We start from the raw sequence: 22,134 nt of genomic DNA on the forward strand, positions 1-22,134 counted from the left end.
GGAAGCATTTGTTTTTGCCATTTCCTTCGTAAGCAAATATATTTACTATTATTTCTCAGGCAATCACTTTCTTTTTAAAATATATGTAATTTGAAAGGAGCAATGTAACTGCTTTTTGGACTTTTTATAATAACTTTTACAGATTTTATTGTTCTGGATATAATCAAGATTAACACACTATTTCAATTTATCAAGTGCACATAAACAGCACATAATACAATGACATGCATGTATCAGAATTGTTGGTAAGTAATAACACAAAATTATAATTCCGAGATATAAGATAGGGATATTAACCATGTAGAGAAAAGTTTTTAATGGAAAATTAACAGATATATTACATAATTTGGAACTGATAATTTGGAAAACAGCTTCACTGAGTTTCTTCTTTTGTGTGCACACAAAAAATATGCATTCAACAGTGGAAACATTAATAATATTTACAGAGTTTTCACATTAATCTCTTGAATAGGCAACATTGCAAGTACATATTCAACAGGGCCTTTTTAAATTTTGAAACTCAAGTTCTATGGAATGCAAATTAAAGTTTAAATTGACAGAACTGAATAATGTTAGAAAGATAACATTTGTATTAATTTCTTATCGATTTAAATTAGCCTCATATAACAGATTTTTAACTATGCCAGCTAACAAAACATACAATGTATCCACAGAAAGACATTGGGTTCAAGAATTCAACAATAAATGGCTATTTTACCATAATTCATTGTCACATTCCGCAAATATTTTTTTAAGTAGCATTCCTACTGCATAACAATCACTAAAACATTCTTATGAATTTTATAGTACTACATGGTGACATGTAAATGATTAGCCATATCTGAGAAAATGGCACATTTATTGTAAGGAACATTTTGTAACATCTGCACAATGTTGAAGATATTGTATCAATGATGCAGTTACGGGCCATGAAAATCGACCCTTCATAAAAACCAACCTTGATGAACAGGACTGGCTTGGCTTGCTTGGGAGTACAAGGAACTGGTTGCAGAATCCAAGTCCTGATAAACTGTCCTTCATACATCCTGGTGTGATCTTGTGCAAAAGAAGTTGGCCTGAATATGGAATAATTAGAAATCAAACAATGTCATTATTTAAGTGAAAGTATAATGTAATTTTCTATAATTATCTTAATGGTAGTTGTGTAAAGAATGAGAGAATGTTTTAAATTACTTTACTTATTAAAGTCATTCAGATGATCTTAGGTAAATTTTGGGGTGAGCGATACCACCTTGAATAAATGCCAAGACTCTTTCTTGATTCTCAGGCACCAATGCTTGAAAGTTTTAACAATTCAGTTCAAAATATTAATTTTCATTTCTTGAAAGTTTCAAAAATTATCCACATATTATTGTAATATTATATTGTGCTGTTAGCAAAAGTTACTTGTTGATATGAAAAATTTGCTGCACAATAATTGGGTGGCTAATCACTTGGAATTTCTAGATTTCCTGGAATTATGCATGAATTTTGGTAAACATGAAAAATAGGTGCAAGCAATGTTTTCTCTACTTCAGTTTTTTCTCTGTAGACGTGAAAAATTACAACTTTTATTAATCAAAATCCCATTACATTTATACATATTTATAAATGCCATAAGGCAAGTTTCTCTCAGTTAAGCTTTTCTTTTTTGTCAAGGAAGAAAAAGAAAGCTGCATGGAGAAAAACAATTTTCTGTTTATTTTGTTGGTATCTTTTGCAGAACCTATCCGACAGATGGAAGATTATTGCGAAATAAAATATCTTGAAATTGATTAGGTAAATTTTAGGGTACATTGGAATCACACAGATCCTTCTTATTGTTAATAAAAAAAATTAAAAAAAGGAAAGAGCTCCCTTGTGCTTAGCACAACCCCATGAAGGTGTATAGGGGGTAACGCCCCACACTTTCTTGAACCGGTCGTGAGTGGGGGTGATGTGATCAGCATCATGCCCCTGACCAGAGGCCTGCACAAGACCTGGAGCAGACCCGTTCGCGAGACATCGCTCCTGAAATGCCATGCAACCTGCACAACACCTTCGCTTGAGCAGCTTGTATGCCCACCTGCCCAGATCGTTCCTGGCAGGCATTGTAGACCCGCCGGGTACCCGCAGTCTTACGATACCTAGTAGGTCTCAGTTCGTTCTTTCCATCAACTGCAGACCCCTCCCTCTGCATGACGTAGTTGCTTCGAGTAGAAACTGCACCTGGCCCACACCGTTCTGCAGTGTTGCCAACTGCAATAGATTTTCACTTAAAAAAGGGAACTCAAGCTTCGTAAGCCACATCACCAATGAAATGAGATTTACGAATGTTGCTACCCCCCCCCCCCCCACACACACACACATTGAAATAGGTTTTCCGTGGCACAGGATCCATAAGTATATGTCGTAAATAACCAATATACGTATATATAGTGATATAGGGCAGGACTGAAACATGTCACGTTCGACGCTGAGGTCGCGAGTCAAACAACACACTGTTCTACTGCGAACACCAGGGCCGTAGCCAGCCAGGGGCATTGCCGTTACCCTTGTTTGGGGGGGGGGGGGCAAGTACTTGGATAAACATAACAACAATCACAATAATAGTAATAAAGTAGCATGAAAGGCATTATTATCCTCATAAATCATGCAAAAAGGGGGTAGAAGTCGGTTCTCACGCATTTGTGTTGAAACAGGATTGGAAATTTTTTTTTTTACAACACGTCAATTTCACACTAGTTAATATTGGAAAACAAGCACACAAACTGTTTTTGAAAGAAAGAAAGTGCATGATAAATGCATTCCGAATGTACATACATGTGGCATGTAAAATTACCATCTACAATATTTTCTTTTCATATGGAGCGACGTATTACATAATCAATTCATCCAACTCGTAACAAACCAACATTAATAGCAAATAATATCACGGGCCGCCATAGCATTCTCTGTTTTAAAACTTTTCTCACTTAGATCGTTCGGCACTCAGGGCTGACTCCCGCTACCCCTTTGCTACGGCATTGAACTTGATGAGACTTGTACTTTAATGTTTGACCCCCACCCTGACCCCTCCGCTAGACAATTTCCGTCCAAGGTTGTGAGCAATGCACCCTGCCCCCTCTGGTTGTGCCACTGCGTGCCTGGTTAAGACACCATGCAATGAAAAACAATTAGTTTTCAGTGAGGAGATTTTTGTTTGCTCGATCATTCATTTAGATAAATGAAACTGTAATATTGCGTGCATTTCCTGGCAATAAGATAATACTGCTTACGCTGAACTGAAATCGCTAAGTATATAAATTCTCCTTGGAGAAGAAGCTCCTCCTAGGACTTCGTAGGATTTAGTAGCTACGTAAGTAGGCAACACTGGCTGCAGCCGTACACGTGGTGATGAAACACCTGGAGCGACACGTTGCCTGAGGGCTGTTTCCTTCCAGCAGGTTTTGCAGGCACTCGGGTCTTGTTGAATGCCCAGGTACCTTGTAAGCGCAGAGCACCTTGAAGAGCAAGAACCCGGGTAAAGACGCAAGTCGACTCGTTGCCGTGGGCAGGCGAGCAGGTAAACCTGTTATCGCGTGCAAGCGGGCAGTGGGTAGGTAAAAGGCAGACTATGCTGACCTCTACCCCTGACCGCCTTTACCCCCCCAGGTACCCATGTCATTCGACACTGGGTGGGTGCCGGGAGAAAAGTTCCCAGATTTGAACCGGCCGGGGATCGAACCTGGGACCTTTAGCATGGTAGTCAGATGCGTTACAGACTGAGCCACCGTGGCCATTATATTGTTAATACTATACATATTTGTGTGGGTGGGTGGTGAGAGTCAGTAATACATAAGCTTGGAATAGAGAAAACAACTGCTGTAACCCTTGAATTTTTGCCTTGAAAACTGGGAATTATACTTGAATTTTATCCTGGTCCTAGTGACCACACTGTATCTTTTTTCGCGTTATCCACAGTCATACTCCGCCTTTTGTCTATGACGATCATTTTATATGCTGAAAATTATATTTCAATAGAAGCAGTCAGTAGTGCAATTTGAATGCTGAAACGTTACTTTGCAAGGTTTGAATGCCACAAAGTGACGTGAATGACGCAAAAGTGAGCAAGACCACACAGATCAGATGTTTGCACTTCGGGTTGTACAGGCAGTAGAAACGTTTGGGTGCCAAAACTGGGAGGAGGGGGTGGGGGGTGCAAGGGCAGTTTACTTTCTCTTAGTAGACAAAGCTTAGCATTAAGAGTCCATAGTGTGGGGGCAAAAAGTAGGAACTGACCCCTCTAACTGCCACAACTGTGTCCAGGTAACAGTGATGTCCGGCATTTTGTTTTGTTTAGAGCCTTGAAAAACATAGACTTGAAAGGAGGGGAATCGACAGAGTTCAAACACGACAATCGTTGAATTGTTTCATCACCAAACCGGGTAAATACCTCTGCGAGATATAAAAGTCATGTAAAACCTCAAAAAATATAGATAGAAACCTAAATAAAGGTTTAATTTAGGCATGTAAACGTAAAATTGGTCAGTTGTTGGTTTTCTTTAATGAAACACTGACATAACTTATTTCTTATTTATCTGCAAAGGAAAAAAAAAATAGATTCAAAACCTAAAACCGAAGATCTAGCAATAAGTTATAGCAGTCTGCAAAAACAACTAAATCTGAACGAAAATGAGCAAGAAGAAATACACGTTGCCAGTGATGGAACAAACTAAGCTACTTACATAAGTAAATGTTTGGGCTGGAATAGGAGGTTTAAAGTTGCCAATGGAGCTCGAACAAACATGTATTTGAATCCGCAGTGTGACAGTAATTTTAAAAAAATGCAACAACTATGCATATTCTCGACAAGGGCGTATTTAGAGGAGGTCCGTAAAGTCCGAAAGACTTACCAAGTACACTAGTTTTACAACCTGGAAGAGACTTGAGGTCTCAACTCAGAAATAGACTTCCATGGTAACTATTCTTCCTCGTGTATGGATTTAGAGGCAAGATTTAACAGTAAACCCATGATGCACTAAGTAAATAATATAGTGACCTGAATTCCATGCAAAACACTAGATTTAAATACACTCAGCAATTATTTTATTTATATCTCATTTCAGGGCTTCCAACTTTATAATAGTTTGTATTGAGTAGTTTCAAAACTATTTGGAATTTGTATTAATAAATAAAAACATTTGTCATCAAATATGCAATAAACATTTCACAGACTTACATTAGTTGGCATTCTATCATTTAATAAAACTGCTGTAGGGGAGATTCGAACCGGGGACCCTTCGTGTGGTGGGAGGTTATCATAGTGACTGGAACACACCACCCTTCTTGATCAATTGCTTGTATGCTTGTTGGATAATCATCTCCAACATCTGTGGTGACTTTTACCTGGGGGAAACATCAACTGCCCTCAATCTCAGAATCAATAACCACTCACAACCTGGACGTTACCATCTATACCAACCATCCCAACATCCCTTTCAATGACTGCTTCCAGGAAGCCATCATCCATCTCCAGTGCTCGAAAAATGTTCTTCAAAGCTAGGCGCCAGCTCTGAAAATCAGGCGCCAGGAAATCACCTACTAGCAACTGTGCATACTACAGTATGTTTCAAAAGTCACGCAATCCAAACTTTGAAAATGTATATCATGAAAATTGTAAGAGATATTTACACCGAGTTTTCTGCACTAAACTAATCCTGTAGGCTAACACTGGGTTCATAAATTTATGTTAGCATTTATCTAAATAAAAGCAATTACATTATTTTAAAAAAAAACATTGTTAATTTGCTAAAAAAAATCTAAGAACTGATTTAAAACAATAAATACCAACAATTTGTGGGATCATTTGTTGGTGTTTGACTGGTTGTAAAACAGTTGCTTTGTGAGGTACAGCAGAAGCAGGGAATTTTTATTGGAAAACCTCTTGCACATGAGTGTAAGAATGAGTACTAAAATACTCTTCAGCAATGCACACGCACTGCTCCAATGAATACGCCATGCTGTATCAATTAAAAAAAGGCACAGTAGCGGTGAAAGTGAGCGAAGAGAATTCAATGCAACCAGGGACAGCTTAGGATTCTCTCAAGAGTCCAATTTCTGCACAAAATCTTAATTTTTCACGTAAATGCATAGCCAATACTTACACATGTTGCATGAGACTGTTGGCAATATTTTGACCTGCTAGTGTTGCCATGTACAGATAGATATATGTCCCAAGAATGGCACTTTTCACTCAACCCATAAAATCGCCAGTCAAAAATTCATCACAAAAGTTGCACATGACCGATATTGGTCGCAAATGACAGACTGACATGGCAGGCACATATTTTTGGTAAATAAAAAAGCAAAATTTCGGTACAAAAACTCAGTCAATTTCGGGTTCAAAAGCGGTAAATAAAATGAAATATCGGTGTTATAGCGGTGAAAAATTGGATGAAAAGTGGTATATAAAAAGACATTTTGGTTTTAAAATTGTGAATATAATCCTAAATTTGATTTAAAAACTACACTTATTCCACAGAATTAACATTTCACTTCTAATAGCACATTTATGTAGTTATAAGAGTATTAAGTTTATTTCTGTGTAAAGGAGTCCATTTTTGCTTCTCCAATATTAACAGCAGAATTAATCAATTTTCCGGGAATTGCATAACTTACAGGATACTTCAGACTTCAGAAAGTGTCACGTCAGTATATAAATGGTAAATTTCGTGTTTAAGAGTTAATTTCGCTTTTTGAAGTTCATTTCGCATTATTTCGTGACAAAACATGGTCACAAAATGCATCTCACACCTTTCAAAAACATGAAAAATTAACACTACAATGTGTTTTTTCAAATTTCGTTTTTTCGTCAAAAACGAAATATGCATGCCCCTAGGCATCAGTCATCAAATGTCTAATTATGACCCTTTGATAATTTCTTACATATTTTTCTTACTCAGAAGTTCATTTCTGGGAAAAATTGAATGCTGCTTTGCGTCAGTTATTAATTAATATAATTTTCTGTACGGAGTGATAATTTTAAGCATTGAAAAATATCTCAATGGATGAGGCTTTATAATGCAGAAAACCCGGTGTAAATATCTCTTACGGTTTTCATGACATGCATTTCCAAAGTTTGGGTTGTGCAACTTTTGAAATATTCTGTATAAGATGCTGACCATCACGGTATTCAAAACATCGCTAAATTATTTGATAAAGCAGGACAAAGGGTAAGGAATTGTTACTGACTCTATGGAATGTTCACATCAAAATTTTGTACATATTACAGCAGAAGATCACAGTTGCCAGGCTGAAATTTTTAGTCGCCCTGGCGACCGGGAATTTTCGAGCCCTGTCCATCTCTTACTGCAATCTGCCAATATCTCAGTATGCAAAAGATGGGAGAGGGCCTACATATCAGCCATGAGTGCAACCACACAGTGGTTTTTTTCCATACATCTACATCTTCAATCCTAAGCTGGCAACTCTGCAGGTCTTCAACTTGCATTTCCGCCTTTTCTTATACCACTGATTTCGTAGCCACGAAAATTTGAGTTTTTCTACTGTCTGGTGAGTGTTTCCTTTTTCCTATTTTGCTTTTTATTTAGCCCTTGTGGCAGTCATTTTTTTTATCCACTACATATATAGGGTCATGTTTAGGTCTGTTGTTTGTCTCTTGAAAGATAAGAGATGGAAGGGAGGAGGGAGAAGGCATGCAACACACACAAACACAGACACATACATTATCCTTAGTAAAATATATTTGGAGTCAAAACTAATAGCTTATCTTTGTTATTGTGATGTTTTTGGTGGGGGGAATCTTTTAGATTGTTGGTGGTGGAAATCCACAAGAGTTTGCACTCTGTGCATATTTATTTGCAAATTCTGTTCTTCTACGTTGCTTATATTTCTATGTAACTTCTGTTAACATTGAAAAGATGTTTAGAATTAAAACTAGTCATGAAAATACAGTTATTTATAGTACAGCATGAAATGCAATGATCATTACAAGATGTATAGCATAGAAAATACTGTACACACCCTACCTTGGAGAATGCAAAATTGTTGCATGGCTTCAACAAAATAACGTACTCTATCACTACACTATGGTGCTTGCATTTTCCACACGGTTTGTCTTCCATAGAAAGTTGTACTTACTACAACACAACCGAGGACTTTATCACTTTAAATGGTAACAGATTCAGCTCATAAGAAAGCACTAAAACCACGACTTATTGTTTAGCTTCTCATATTTCATTATGTTGAATGCAATGCTGCGGGAAATTTCCTCAGCCGTTTTATTCTGTCCATAGTAATCTACAAACAGTCCCTCAGGATCCACTAAGTACATGATAATTGTGTGGTCAACCTGTTAAAGAAGAGGAGAAAATGAAAGCACAACGGTTGGAAATATCAAAACTTTTAGCTTTGTGCCGACACACTATTGCATTATTAAATATGTCTGTGAATATGTTAGGAACCCTGGAACCTCAGTGTTGCCAACAATTCAAACTCAAAATTTGCTAGAATGTTAACTCTGCTGAATGAAATATGCACAAAAATGTATAACACATTGTATTTGCAATGTAGACAAAAAAAATAATTAAAAGTTGTTCAACATAGTGATTACTAAGACTAGGATTTTTATGACCTAGAAATCACCAAAATATGCCAAATAAAATATGCTCTTATGACCTAAAATTTTACAAAATATGCACTATAATTTGAAAAATATGCCCTTATAACTGGACTGTTTGAAACATCAAAATCTAACATATGGTATTTTCACATACGTACTATTTTTAGTTCACTTTCTGGGCCATGATGAGTTGAAATGCTGCAGTCCAACTTTCTAAATAGCAGGGCATGGAGATTATGCATAAAAATTGTAACAAAATGGCACCTATTGGCTGATAGCAATAGAGCACCGATTAATCTGTCCCAACCCTACAGAATACGTATTATTAGAGGCACGTGTATTTCGTTTTTGACGAAAACACGAAATGTGAAACAACACATTGTAATGATAATTTTTTATGTTTCTGAGAGGTGTGAGGTGCATTTTCCTACCCTGTTTTGTCACGAAATGATGCAAAATGAACTGCAAATTGTAAAATAGACTCTTAAACACAAAATTTACCGTTTATATACAGACGCGACACTTTCTGAAGTCACAATTATCCTGTGAGTTATGCAATTCACGGAAAATTTTTAATTCTGCTGCAAACATTTCAGAAGCAAAAATGAACCCCTTTATACAGGAATAAACTTAATATTCTGGTAACGATTTAATGTGCTATTAGAAGGGATATGTTTATTGTGTAATAGTGCAGTTTTTAAATCAAATTTTGGATTACATTCACATTTTTATAACCAAAATGTCATTTTATATGTCACTTTTTCACTGCTTTAACAGCGAAATTTCATTTTATTTACCGCTTTTGAACCCAAAATTGACTGTTTTTGTACCAAAATTTTGCTTTTTTAGTTACCAAAAATATGTGCCTCTACGTATTATATAAGTACTTAAATAAACCCCACGAATTTCTCCAATCTTCATTACAGAATCTGAAAAATTGATATTTCATAAAGGAACACAACCAGCTTACAGAAGTACTGATGTATCTCAAATTATCACATTAGTTTGTAGTGTGAGAACCAGAGGGACGTAAGTAACTACAATTTATCAAATTTTATTTAATAACAGGTGAGGTTCAGCCCCTCCCACGTAAAAAAGAAGAGAGGAAATGGTGCATTCTTAGGAACATGTCGGACTCTTAAAACAGAGTCAGTAAATTGGTGACTCCACCTTATTGCGAAGGATAATAAGTGAAGATATGTCGATCTACTTTCAAACTGAGCTCTTCAGACGAGTTTATTTAACCAAAATTAAAAACCATATTTTTGGAGTTAATGTTCGTGTGGTTCTCATACGACGGTATCTAGTCACCAGAGCTGAGTCTGCTAGTATACGAGGTGTGGCTAGAAAGAAACTGGATTGAAGTTGCTGTCGACAAACGGCAAGCGCATCAAGATCAAGCGGTTCATGAGTGTATAACGTGATTTTTTGCCTATCGACCGTGTGATTGCCCAGGGTGCGCAGCACTCAGTTCCGCTGTAGCCTGTGGACGAAGTGAACCGTACATCTAGGCTCTGTCGGAAAAAAAAAATTAGTGTGAAAGTGGAACAGCGTATCAATCTGAAGTTTCTTATGAAACTTGGAAAATCCGCCACAGAAACTTATTTGTTGAAGGAAGTGTATGGAGATGAGTGTTTATCACGCACTCAAGTGTTGGAGTGGTTTCAAAGGTTTAAAGAGGGACGAGAAGTGATTGCGGAGGACTGTCTTGCATGTCAAAAACGGAATCAAATATTGCAAATGTCTGAATTGATTCGAATTGTGTACCCGAATGTCAAACTGTCAACAAACATTATTTCATTACTGTGCTGACAAGCCTTCATGGGCGAGTAAGATGACGACGACCTGATTTGTGGGAAAGCAAGTCATGGATTCTTCATAAGAAATGCTCCTGCCCACACGGCATTGTCAGTCAAGGCTTTATTGGCAAAGTATGGGATCCTAGTGTTGGAACATCCACCCTATTTGCCGGATCTTGCTCCGTGTGACTTCTTTTTATTCCCAAAGGTTACATCAGCACTGAAAGGAACCAGATTTAAGACCCTAGAATCTGTGAAAACAAAAGCGATGGGAGGTCATGAACAAGGTTTCAGAAAATGATTTGCAGCAGTGTTTCCAGCAATGGAAGATTCGTATGGAGCGGTGTATCGATAGTGCAGGGGAGTACTTTGAAGGAGATAATGTTCATATTGTACAAAATAACCAATAAAAGATTTTGCAGCAACAGTCCGGTTTTTTTCTAGCCACACCTCGTAATGCTCTGTGGGGTTTGTTTTGTGTCCTATCCACTTCTGTGTGGGCATCACAATTACCCTAGAGGGTAAAAAAAGATACACCAACAAGTACAAACAAATGCATAGCTAACTGTAAACACTTACTATATAATCATTATCCTTATCCTTGGGGCCTTGGCTAAAGTACACACGATACGCTTTACATACATCCTGAATTTGGTCTTTGCTTCCAGTCAATCCCAAAAGCTTGGGTGAAAATTCCTTTACGTACTTTCCAACAATTTCTGGAGAATCTCTGTCTGGATCAACAGTTATGAAGAGTGTCTCAACATTTGGCACATCGGCATTCTTTTCTGTAGGATGAAAAGGTTAAATAATTTTCCTATCATTGCTACACGAGTCTACTAGCTTCTCAAATTACTGGGGCTGAGCCGATACCATCGGTTGGAATTCATCAACCAATACCAGCTGATACTTTCCCGGCATATTGGTCTTTCACGAGGTCCACAAAAATGCCGTGCGACACTTTCGTGGAGTCTAATTATCCTGTAAGTTATGTAAAATTCAAACTTTCTTTTTACTTTGCACCAATTTTGCACGCAAAACTGTATTTTGTGATTACATAACATCTATTTTAATATTTTGATGTAATTCTTGAATATTCTAAATCAAATTTCTTGGTAAATTGATGCATATAATTGGAGAAGAATACGTATTCACACACCAATATTGATCAATACTTTGAACAAATTTCAATTATTAGAATTTTCAAGTATCGGCTTCGATGGGTATCGGTATCCGTTCAAGGTGGTATCGGCTTAGCCTTACAAATTACATAATTATTATTGATGGGGCAGATTAATCTCAGTACAATATTGCAGGGAAGGAAACTAGTCAAGTGGTCAAAATTACTGACTAAAATAACAAAAAACCTGACCAAATACTGACAACTTACTTTTCTGGTTTCCACCATCCCCACAGCCAGCAATCACATGTTTTTTATTGATGATAAAAAAATGTTTTCGTTATTGCAAAATTGTGTAAGGCAATCAAAAATCATTTAAAAAAAGTATATAGCAGATATTGAAATGCAAGACATGTGTTTTACCTTTAGTCAAATTGAAAAAAAAAACCACCTATGAAGATATATTCAGGTACTGTTTGGATCTATCATGTCTGAAAGTTGCCTATGTGGAGGCCAACGTGGGTCATACTGCATAAAAAAAAAAAAAAATTAAAAAACTTTCATTATCTTCTTCCACTTGATACATGAAAATTAGGTTTGTTTGACCAAGGCTAATAGGCTAGCCTATACTGAAGAAAACTAGATATATTTTTTAACTGTAGCATTCATAGTATCCAAAATATTTATAAAAATCAAAATTTTGAATTTCCCGCAAAACAAGAGAAGCACAGATATTTTCAATAGGATATTTTCTTATCTGAAACTATCAATGAGTGATTTTCCTGTCGTACCATACCCGTTCGATTAAGAAATATTGACCCTGGCAGACCTTGTCAGCTCCTGCTCAAGAAATGTGTTGGGTAAGCCTTTCACAGGAAATGGTAAGAACACTGGCCTTTGGCAAGAGGTGACGAGAGGCCAAGCGAGGGTTTAAATAGGTGCGCATGAGAGCGACACGGGGTCTTTTTAATCTGGAATCATCGGAGAAGCAGGAGCTACTGGTCTTATTTCTAAACAGAACAGGGTAAGCTAGTCTACACCCATTCTGCCATTCGCATTGCTCACTTCAGTCTAAAACGAATCATGAGTCTATTTTAATGATAAGTTAGATATTTGTACCTGCCCGTTCAGGGCTGTCTCTACCATCAAATAGTACTAATCGGGAGGGGCAAGTTACATCCCTATTTAAGATCCCCGCGTTCAGAGGAACGCTACGCTGTAGTTTATGGTTATTACAAGCATAAGAAAACAGTTTTTCTTTGTGACATTTCAGGAGAACACTCGCTCCTTTCATCATATATATATATATAACTGTATCTTTAGTCAAAATGAAAATAAATGTCTGATATATACGGTGCATTCATTTTGATCTTCAACCGAGAGATCGGGAGAAGCGTGACGGGCAGCACTGATGGAGATGCCGACATTTGCGCCCTGTAATGCCCCCTTATTTTTATGGACATATGCAGACATTTATATAAATATTGCAAAACGAGCACTAACCTGTGTTATAAGAGTACGTTTTTAATTTTAGTAGCTTAGTGGCTGTATGTGTTGATGATTTTGACATGCCCATATCCTGTGAAACACGGCGTAGAGGTTTGTTTGGAGAACGTTCTAACGCTGCACCAATTTCATCGAGTTTTGCTTTGGTTAGAATCAGTCGTTTTTGCTTAGGTGTTTTAAAATTTAACGATCAGGTTTCTCATAATTTAAGGACAAGATGTCTAACCGTATCTCTATGTGGAGGTGAAACGCCTGGGAATTTCTGTACAAATTGCCTACACACGTCTCGACACGAGTCTGTTTTCAAGTAAGTGTCATACATAAGAATTCTTTGTTCTAACGTGAACCTTGCGGCTAGCATTCCAATCGTCTCACTGACACAACACACATACACACTGCAATAACACAAACAAGTAACGCCAAGTAACCAAGAATAACACTCTTGCACACAGTACGAAATTAACACACTCTTGGCTTACATCTGCTCGCCACAATATTCACAGCTCTGTCTTCATCTAGTCGCGAAGGAACAAAAAACTCGAGCTCGGAGATTTCGGATTGCAAGGAAGCTCACGAAAACCATTGACTTTTAACGGTTTCACCTGCAGCATAATCTTGATACAGTGTTGCACCTTCGAAACCTCCAAACGATCCCCATCGACACAAAACTCTTTCAAGGATATAAACTTAAGCAGGACGTTACTGGTCAAAACTATGATTAAAATGTTTTATTATCTGTGGCTCTTAACATCGTTTCTACAGCGTATTTATTTGTGTATATAAGGGCAGAACTTGGATGAATTACAGAAGAACTTTTGCGTGTTATAACACAGGTTAGTGCTCGTTTTTTGCAATATTTATATAAATGTCTGCATATGTCCATAAAAATAAGCGGGCATTACAGGCCGCAAATGTCGGCATCTCCGTCAGCGCCGCCCGCCACGCTTCTCCCGATCTCTCGGCTGAAGATCGAAATGAACGCACGGTGTATATATATAAATAACTGTATCTTTAGTCAAAATGAAAATAAATGTCTGATGATAGGAGCGTGTGTTCTCCAGAAACGTCACAAAGAAAAACTGTTTTCTTATGCTTGTAATAACCATAAATTACAGGAAAATAATTCTACAATGCAAGCAATGCGTACATACAAGAAAAACTATCAATGAGTGAGTGCACACTTCTTGCTACAAGAATGGTACACATATCAGGTAATATGGAGGTAATTTCTTGAAACCTCAAATCCCGGCGTTCCCTATACGAGGGCCCGACAGAATTAAAATTTTGTTAAATAAATAAGATTTGTTTATTTTCAACTTCATCTCTTATTTGGTAAAGAAAAATTAATCCTTTTGGATTGTAACCTAACTTTTAATGAATAAAACGAGGTATCATTTCTGATTCTAGTGTTCGTAGTTTCCAATATAAAAAATATCATTCATATCTTGGCAAATTTCAAATTTCACACTTGAAAATGCTCTCGACGTTAGGCAAAACCAAGGAAATCAGGCCTGGTGTCTAAGGGTTAATATATTTCCTTTTAAAAAAACACAAATTGCAGTTATGTAAACAAAAATTACAAACTTTACTAACCATTTTAAAAATAATACTGATCATTTTTTACCAATACTGACAAATTACAGACTATGATGAAAAACAGACTTTTACTGGCCATTTTCCACCCCTGCCATTGGTCGAAATAGGCATATTGGCAAAATTACTGATAATTTTAGAAATCCAATGTGTATATAAACAGGGGTAAGCAAAACTAAAAATAATTCATTTTTGACACATTTATCTCAGGAGCCCTTTTTTCCCCCAAATAAGTGTTATAAAAGACCATAAATCCTACTAAGAAAAAGCTACATATTTTGAAATGTGAATTTCAAACATTTACTAATTACTACCTAAAGAAGGCTCAACCGGTAACAGCCTGAATAACCGAATTCTAATATATGGCCAACTCTACAATATCATTGCAATTTTAAAATTTGGCTAGCCAAAGTAAAAAATTATAATGGCACGTTTATTATACTGATTTAATGATACAAGTGATGCAGAAAACATAAAAAAAATTATAAACACATGCTGTACTAAAAAAAGTAATAGAAATTTCCCTAAGAGAATTTGAAATATTGAAAAATATATATTTCTTTTAGAACTGAATTTGAAAAATCAGGACCAGGTAAATTTTCAAGCACCATGACAACCGGGCTCCCTAAATTTTTCTACTTCTGTCCATAAATATCTTATAATTTATGACACAGATTACAAATCACTGCTCTTACACATTGTCCTGATAAAACTACAAGTTAATAAACAGGGCAATCACAAATTAGTTACATGAAAGTATGCTGCCATAGCTGCTGAACCAGCTGTAGTTATGAGGTTAAGGGGAAGAGTAACAGTTTCGCACGAGTTGAGCATTTATTTCATTATCGTCAGAATGGGCACTGCTAAAAAAAATCCTGACTGGACGGAGATAAATCAGACACGATGTTTGAAAAATATGTTGAATAAGTAATTACAGATTTCCATGTATTCCTTACGGAGAATCAACTTCAACTTACGGCTAATGAAATGGGAGTTTCAACTTTTCCTACGAAGAAATTGTGCAATGTGCCCTTTTCCCATCTATTTACTTTTCTATCCCATTGGATGTTTGATATTACCAAGAGAACAAATAAAATAATGATCCCATAAGAGTAATTCATTTCTTATTGCTCCCTACGGTCATCCTGGCAGTGTTGCCAAACATGATGTGCATAAAAGAGCTAAATTCACCTTAAGTTGATCTAAAGTTGACTTTCACGGAGCTAGAATTAGGAAGACTGGATTAAGTGCATCCTAGGGTAATTTTAGTTGTCAAAGATGTCGGGGGTGTCCTACAGGGTAGTATCATGATAAAATTCAAGTATAATTCCCAGTTTTCAAGGCAAACTTTCCAAACATTCAAGGGTGCAAGATCGTCAAGTTCATTGTAGTCACGGTAGAGTATGAGTGCATGATGTGTTGAATGTTACGTTCCAAAAAAAATGGCTGCAATGTACAGAAAACAGTCGCACTCCTTGACACTTTATGATAGACTACGGATGCTTATTTATAATATACAACATTATTTGTAATATTCTGGATACATCATTTATAGATTAGACATCTGCTGTGTGGCAGGTGGAAACCACATTTGCAATACCTGTCAATGAAATGAAGTTTTATTAGTTTAATAGGTTATAGTTTCATTACAATGGAAATATTACTTTTGTATAACTGATTTGTGAATGCCCTGTACTTTCTATTTGCTCCATCTAAAAATCGCACAATGATCAAGAGATTATCTCGAAAACATACCTCAAATTGTGTACAATATGTATTAATATTCTCCATTGATTTTATAGAAAAATACAAAACATCATGATGAACATATAGGGGAATTTCAGCATTACGTGTGTAGCATTCATACATAAAATGTAAGGCTCTAGTCATGCGTTTTAATTAAAACATTAATAATTAACTCATTTCATAGAATTATGAACTCCTTTGTGGTGTCTGCTAACAAATAAAAATTTAACTATGACATAACCTGAAGGCATGAAAAACATTAACGAAAATGTGTTACATGTGTGATGCTTTAAAACTGTAGCAAAGTTTCACTTCATTTGTCTGTGAAGTTTATGTAGGATAATTTTTGTTGATGAAATGAGTAAATTATATGCATTCACAAACATTTAAAACTGAATGCAATTGAAAATAATAATAATTTCTGGATTGGTCCATTTTGTTATTTACATGAAGAAGGGCTACTACCGTGCGTCCATTTCGATCTGCAGCCGAGAGATCGGGAGAAGCGTGGCGGGCGGCGCTGACGGAGGTGCCAACATTTGCGGCCTGTAATGCCCGCATATTTTTATGGACATATGCAGACATTTATATAAATATTGCAAAACTAGCACTAACCTGTGTTATAAGAGTTGTTCAAAGTGATGTGCACCTACATTCACACATTCCTGGCATCGTTTGATGAAATTTTGATTCACACGCAAAAGTTCTTCTTCCATAATTCTTCCTAGTTCTGCCCTTATATTGTCTTTTAGTTCGTCGATGCTATGAGGGTTATTTCGGTAGACTCTATTTTTCAAGATTCCCCACAAATAATAGTCACATACGGTAAGATCTGGCGAACGTGAAGGCCATAAACCTCTTGAAATTATTCTGTCATCAAACACATCCCTTATAGCGTCCAAAGAATCAGTGGCGGTATGGGCTGTGGCCGAATCTTGTTGAAAATACCCATATTGTCTCTCATTATCTGATAACAACTGAAAAAACGGCGCGAGTATTTGTGTGCGGTACCTCTCTGAATTTATTGTGTCTTCAAAAAATATAGGCCCTATTATTCTTTTGGCACTTACAGCACACCACACACCAATTTTTGCATCGTGTAACGGAACTTCGTGTATTATTCGGGGATTTTCAGTGCTCCAGTATCTATTGTTCTGTGAACAAACATGACCACGCAAGAGAAACCATGCCTCATCCGAAAAAATTATTAACTGTGGATCAACAATACCATCTACAATATTCTGCAAAAATTTACTCTACTTACTTTGTCAGGGGGCCGTAATTCTTGCACTATAGAAACTCTGTACGGTTTAAATTTTAGTAGCTTAGTGGCTGTATGTGCTGATGATTTTGACACGCCCATCTCCTGTGAAACACGGCGTAGAGGTTTGTTTGGAGAACGTTCTAACGCTGCACCAATTTCATCGAGTTTTGCTTCGGTTAGAATCCGTCGTTTTTGCTTAGGTGTTTTAAAATTTAACGATCCAGTTTCTCGTAATTTAAGGACAAGACGTCTAACCGTATCTCTATGTGGAGGTGAAACGCCTGGGAATTTCTGTACAAATTGCCTACACACATCTCGACACGAGTGTTTTCACGTAAGTGTCATACATAAAAATTCTTTGTTCTAACGTGAACCTTGCGGCTGGCATTCCAATCGTCTGACTGACACAACACACATACACACTGCAATAACACAAACAAGTAACGGCAAGTAACCAAGAATCACACTCTTACGCACAGTACGAAATTAACACGCTCTTGGTTTACATCTGCCTGCCACTATATTCACAGCTCTGTAGACGCGAAGGAACAAAAAACTTGAGCTAGGAGATTTCGGATTGCAAGGAAGCTCACGAACACCATTAGCTTTTAACGGTTCGTCTGCAGCGTAATCTTGATACAGTGTTGCACATTCGAAACCTCCAAACGATCCCCATCGACACAAAACTCTTTCAAGGATATAAACTTAAGCAGGGCGTTACTGGTCAAAACTATGATTAAAATGTTTTACAGAGTATTATCTGTGGCTCTTAACATCATTCTAAAGCGTATTTATTTGTGTATATAAGGGTGGAACTTGGAAGAATTACAGAAGAACTTTTGCGTGTTATAACACAGGTTAGTGCTCGTTTTGCACGATGTCCAGAAAAATAAGCGGGCATTACAGGCCTCAAATGTCGGCATCTCCGTCAGCGCCGCCCGCCACGCTTCTCCCGATCTCTCGGCTGCAGATCGAAATGGACGCACGGTATATGGGACCTGTTCCGAAAGTCGCACGAGTTTAATGAGTTATAGCAACTGGCTGTCCCATAAGTGCTTCCATGCATTTCGTGAGGTTCATTATGCTGTCCCAAAAGTTGCTTTCCGTGATCTCCTGCAAGAATGAGATTTACCTAACGCACCGGCCAGGAGGCTGACTTGTTCAGTGAGAATCGTCTGCTGTTTGCAGACAACGCATGTGCATGATGGCTTCAAACTGTACTAGTTCGGAAAATATGTTATAATTTTAACAGAGAGCGATATGAAGCAACATGCACAAGATGAGTGTACCTTAACTGTTCTTACAATGTGATTAAAGTGAGCAACAGTGTCCACAGTAGAGTTTATTTCTGCAAGAAGGAGATGCCTTCCGCTGGACACCATGAGGAAACTTTCTCTAAACAAAACGCTGCGACCGCGCTTTCGCCTAGAGCATTCGATAAGTCTGTAAAATAACTGGTTTCACCAGGTTCATGAGCCTAGTTATTTTCATTCGATTCGTTCATTTCGTTAAGACTTTCGGAACGCACCCAATGAATGCCCCTATACTGTAATATGTATGCATATTTTGTTGCAGCTATTAAGAACAAAATCTCTTCACAGTCACTTTCTCGACAATTGTACATGAACTTTATTCAAGGAATTTCCAGCCAGCAAGCTCCTTATAATAACAATGTTTATTGTATTTCACTCACCTACTAAATCAGCTACCTTAGTCATTTTCTCCAGTTCGTCCGGACAGACATCTGGGCAGTGAGTGAAGCCAAAATAAATCAACATCCACTTGCCCAAAAAATCTTCACTCTTTACTGGATTTCTTTGGTGGTCAACGAGGTCGAACTTTCCACCAATAGCAGCCTTCCCAAGCGCTCTTCTTCTCTCCCTTGCCCGTGCTGTGAAAATATTGTTAAATATTAATCTCGTCGAGGATATAACATGTAAAAATGTACAATATAGAATGATATTTTTGAAAATTTTGCTCATGGACTGCATATTTTTGTTTTTTTATGTTATCTTTCTACATCTCTGAATAAATCACAACAATGGGGATGCATTTATACAATTTATGAAGTGATAGACATAAGGAAACATCTATATCTTACCTGGGATACAAAGTTACGACCCCCAGCACTCTGAGTGTGACAGGTTTTTCCCATAATCAATTTTCATTCATACTCAGGGTGGCTATTCTAGGGCCATGGTAAAATTCAAGTATAATTTCTGCTTTTCAAGGAGAACTTTCCAAAAAATCAAGGCTACAAGAACATGTTTTCTCTATTTCAGCTTACATATTATACCACCTCTCACCACCCACAGAAATATATTAACAATATTACAGATGTGTGTGATTCCAATGTATCCAACTAGTTCAATTTAATTAAATGGTATATACTCGTATACTACTTAAAATATTCCATTTAAGGCGGAGTTTACGTACGCTACTTCACATACTCAAACTCCAAGTACATCTAGAAACAAAAGTCGCAAATGTTATGGTTTATAATTCTAATCTATGAAAAATTGTTAATTGTATAAGATATCTTCCATCTGTCAGATATTGTTCTGCAAAGGACACCAACAAAATAAACAGGTTGAGAGAATTCTGTTTTATTTTTCACGCAGTTTTCTTTTCCTTCCTCGATAAAAATAAAAGATAAATTGTGAAAAACTTGCCTCAGGGCATTTACAAATATGTATGAATTCAATGGAATTTGGATTAATAAAAGTTGCAATTTTTCATGTCTACGGAGAAAAACTCCATAGAATTCCCGGAGCTAATTATTCATGCATAATTCCCAGAATTTAAGGAATTCCCGGTGAGTAATCACCCTGATACTACTGCATAAAAATAGAATCTAGGGGTGGACCAATACAAAATTTCTGCCATTAGCAATAAAGTGTGAATACTAATGCTTACAACATATTATACCAGAACATATACAGGATGTCCACAATTTCGGAACCAAAATTATCCAAACTAGGGCTGTACATGTACAACATATGTGAAAGTAGGTCTCTATATTTTAGCTAACACCATACTTAGAATCAGACTTAACCAAGTTTATAGAATATTCACTTCACATTTAAAAGTATTAACAAGAAAGGAAACGAAATAGAAATTCACTGTTGGAAAGGGGCATCTGGGGTGAGTTTTTATGTAATTCTCAACACATATTGACTTATGGCTAACAAATAATTTTTATAAAAAAATCATAATTATAGTACAAATAATACATAATAATAGTGAGATTTCATGACAGTATATGTATTAATCCTAATATCTATCAGATCCGACACAAAAATTGAAACAGTAAGTGTAAAATTTCAATACCCACTTACTCTAGTAGATTTCTAAATGAAGATAGTTCAAAGCATGACATTTCCCTAGAATAATGTCTACTCTAACCACTACTGTATGCAGGATCGTTTTTTTTAAGAGAGCCTGTAATTGTTAAAGGTGCATGTAACACAGCTGCATTCTTAGGACAGGTAGCATTATAAAATATTTTGTAATTACCATTACGATTTTTAACATTGGGTTTCAAACTTGTTCAAAAACAAAAAAGTTGAAAATTTTAATTTTCTCAAAATTTCAAGAGGGGCCGTAGTCAACCTCCCCCCCCCCCTCCACCTCCACGCCAGTAACTGTAACTACCAATAACACTCAGTACATCAAATAAGAATTGTTGCAAATTTTTATTCAAATTTTTAGAATACTCTACTGCTAGTCTTCTTTTTTTTTAAAAAAAATAAGGTCCCAATTTTATGCTGTGAAAATATGGTATCCTTAGATATAAAAAAAGATACACATATATGAACAGAAAAATGCATGCATTGACGTCCTTACCCATTTCTTTTTCTTCCTTCAAATACCACATGAACAACATAAGACCTCCCCCAAAGGCAGCTGTGATCCCTAAATTCTTCCATGAAATTGGCCCTTGCTTTCGAGGAGGAGATTCTTTTGGGATATCTGTAGTCACATACCTTCTTCTAGCAAGTACATCTTTCTGGAAGCGAGATGTACAAGATTTCTGGAAATGGAACAAAAAATAGGTTATTACTATCTTGCAGCACATATAATTGTAAATACAGCATAACTCACACACAAAATTGAACTAAGACTCCTATAGCAAACAGAAGTTTCTCCCATGTGCAAGCCTCTGTATGATTTTAGAATACCAGGAAATGCCATAATTTTGTTAATTCGGATACTAACTAATTATGCAGTCCTGATGACGTATCTGCAGTTAAGATTTGGTGCTCATGTGTAGAAATTGTAAAATAACCTTATCAATTACGACGATGATTCTCGATACACAAAAAGCGATTGGGAACCATGTTTTCTGACAAGTGACGTTCGCAATTCGTCATGCGGTCCCTGGTTGCAATTAGCCTTACACCCCTCGAACGATACACAGGTAGCCACACGAACCATGCACGGTTAGGCTAATATAGTTAAAATCTGGGGTCTTAGTGAGTGCTTCTCAAACTTGCTGGGATAA

At 36.8% G+C, this 22,134-nt stretch overlaps 1 protein-coding gene across 2 annotated transcripts in view; it reads right to left on the reverse strand.

Annotated features, from left to right (window-relative positions):
* Nucleotides 1-798: 798 nt before the first annotated feature.
* LOC145981613 (cytochrome c oxidase assembly factor SCO1-like) overlaps nucleotides 799-22,134 on the reverse strand; it is a 30,997-nt gene continuing 9,661 nt past the window's right edge. Inside the window, exons 2-6 of one of the 2 annotated variants that reach the window (XR_014440977.1) lie at nucleotides 21,477-21,663; nucleotides 19,324-19,521; nucleotides 10,981-11,189; nucleotides 8,010-8,332; nucleotides 799-1,076 (exon numbers count right to left, since the gene is read on the reverse strand). Coding sequence is in view for 1 of the 2 variants with exons in the window: in XM_083114982.1 (XP_082971108.1) it covers nucleotides 8,183-8,332; nucleotides 10,981-11,189; nucleotides 19,324-19,521; nucleotides 21,477-21,663 (744 nt within the window). In the remaining variant the exon portion in view is untranslated. Of the gene's footprint in view, nucleotides 1,077-7,727; nucleotides 8,333-10,980; nucleotides 11,190-19,323; nucleotides 19,522-21,476; nucleotides 21,664-22,134 lie in introns of those variants that run through there. The other variant, XM_083114982.1, reaches the window with a different exon arrangement.

Source organism: Lepisma saccharinum, chromosome 29 (assembly GCF_977018435.1).
Source record: "Lepisma saccharinum chromosome 29, izLepSacc3.1, whole genome shotgun sequence".
NCBI lineage: Eukaryota > Metazoa > Arthropoda > Insecta > Zygentoma > Lepismatidae > Lepisma > Lepisma saccharinum.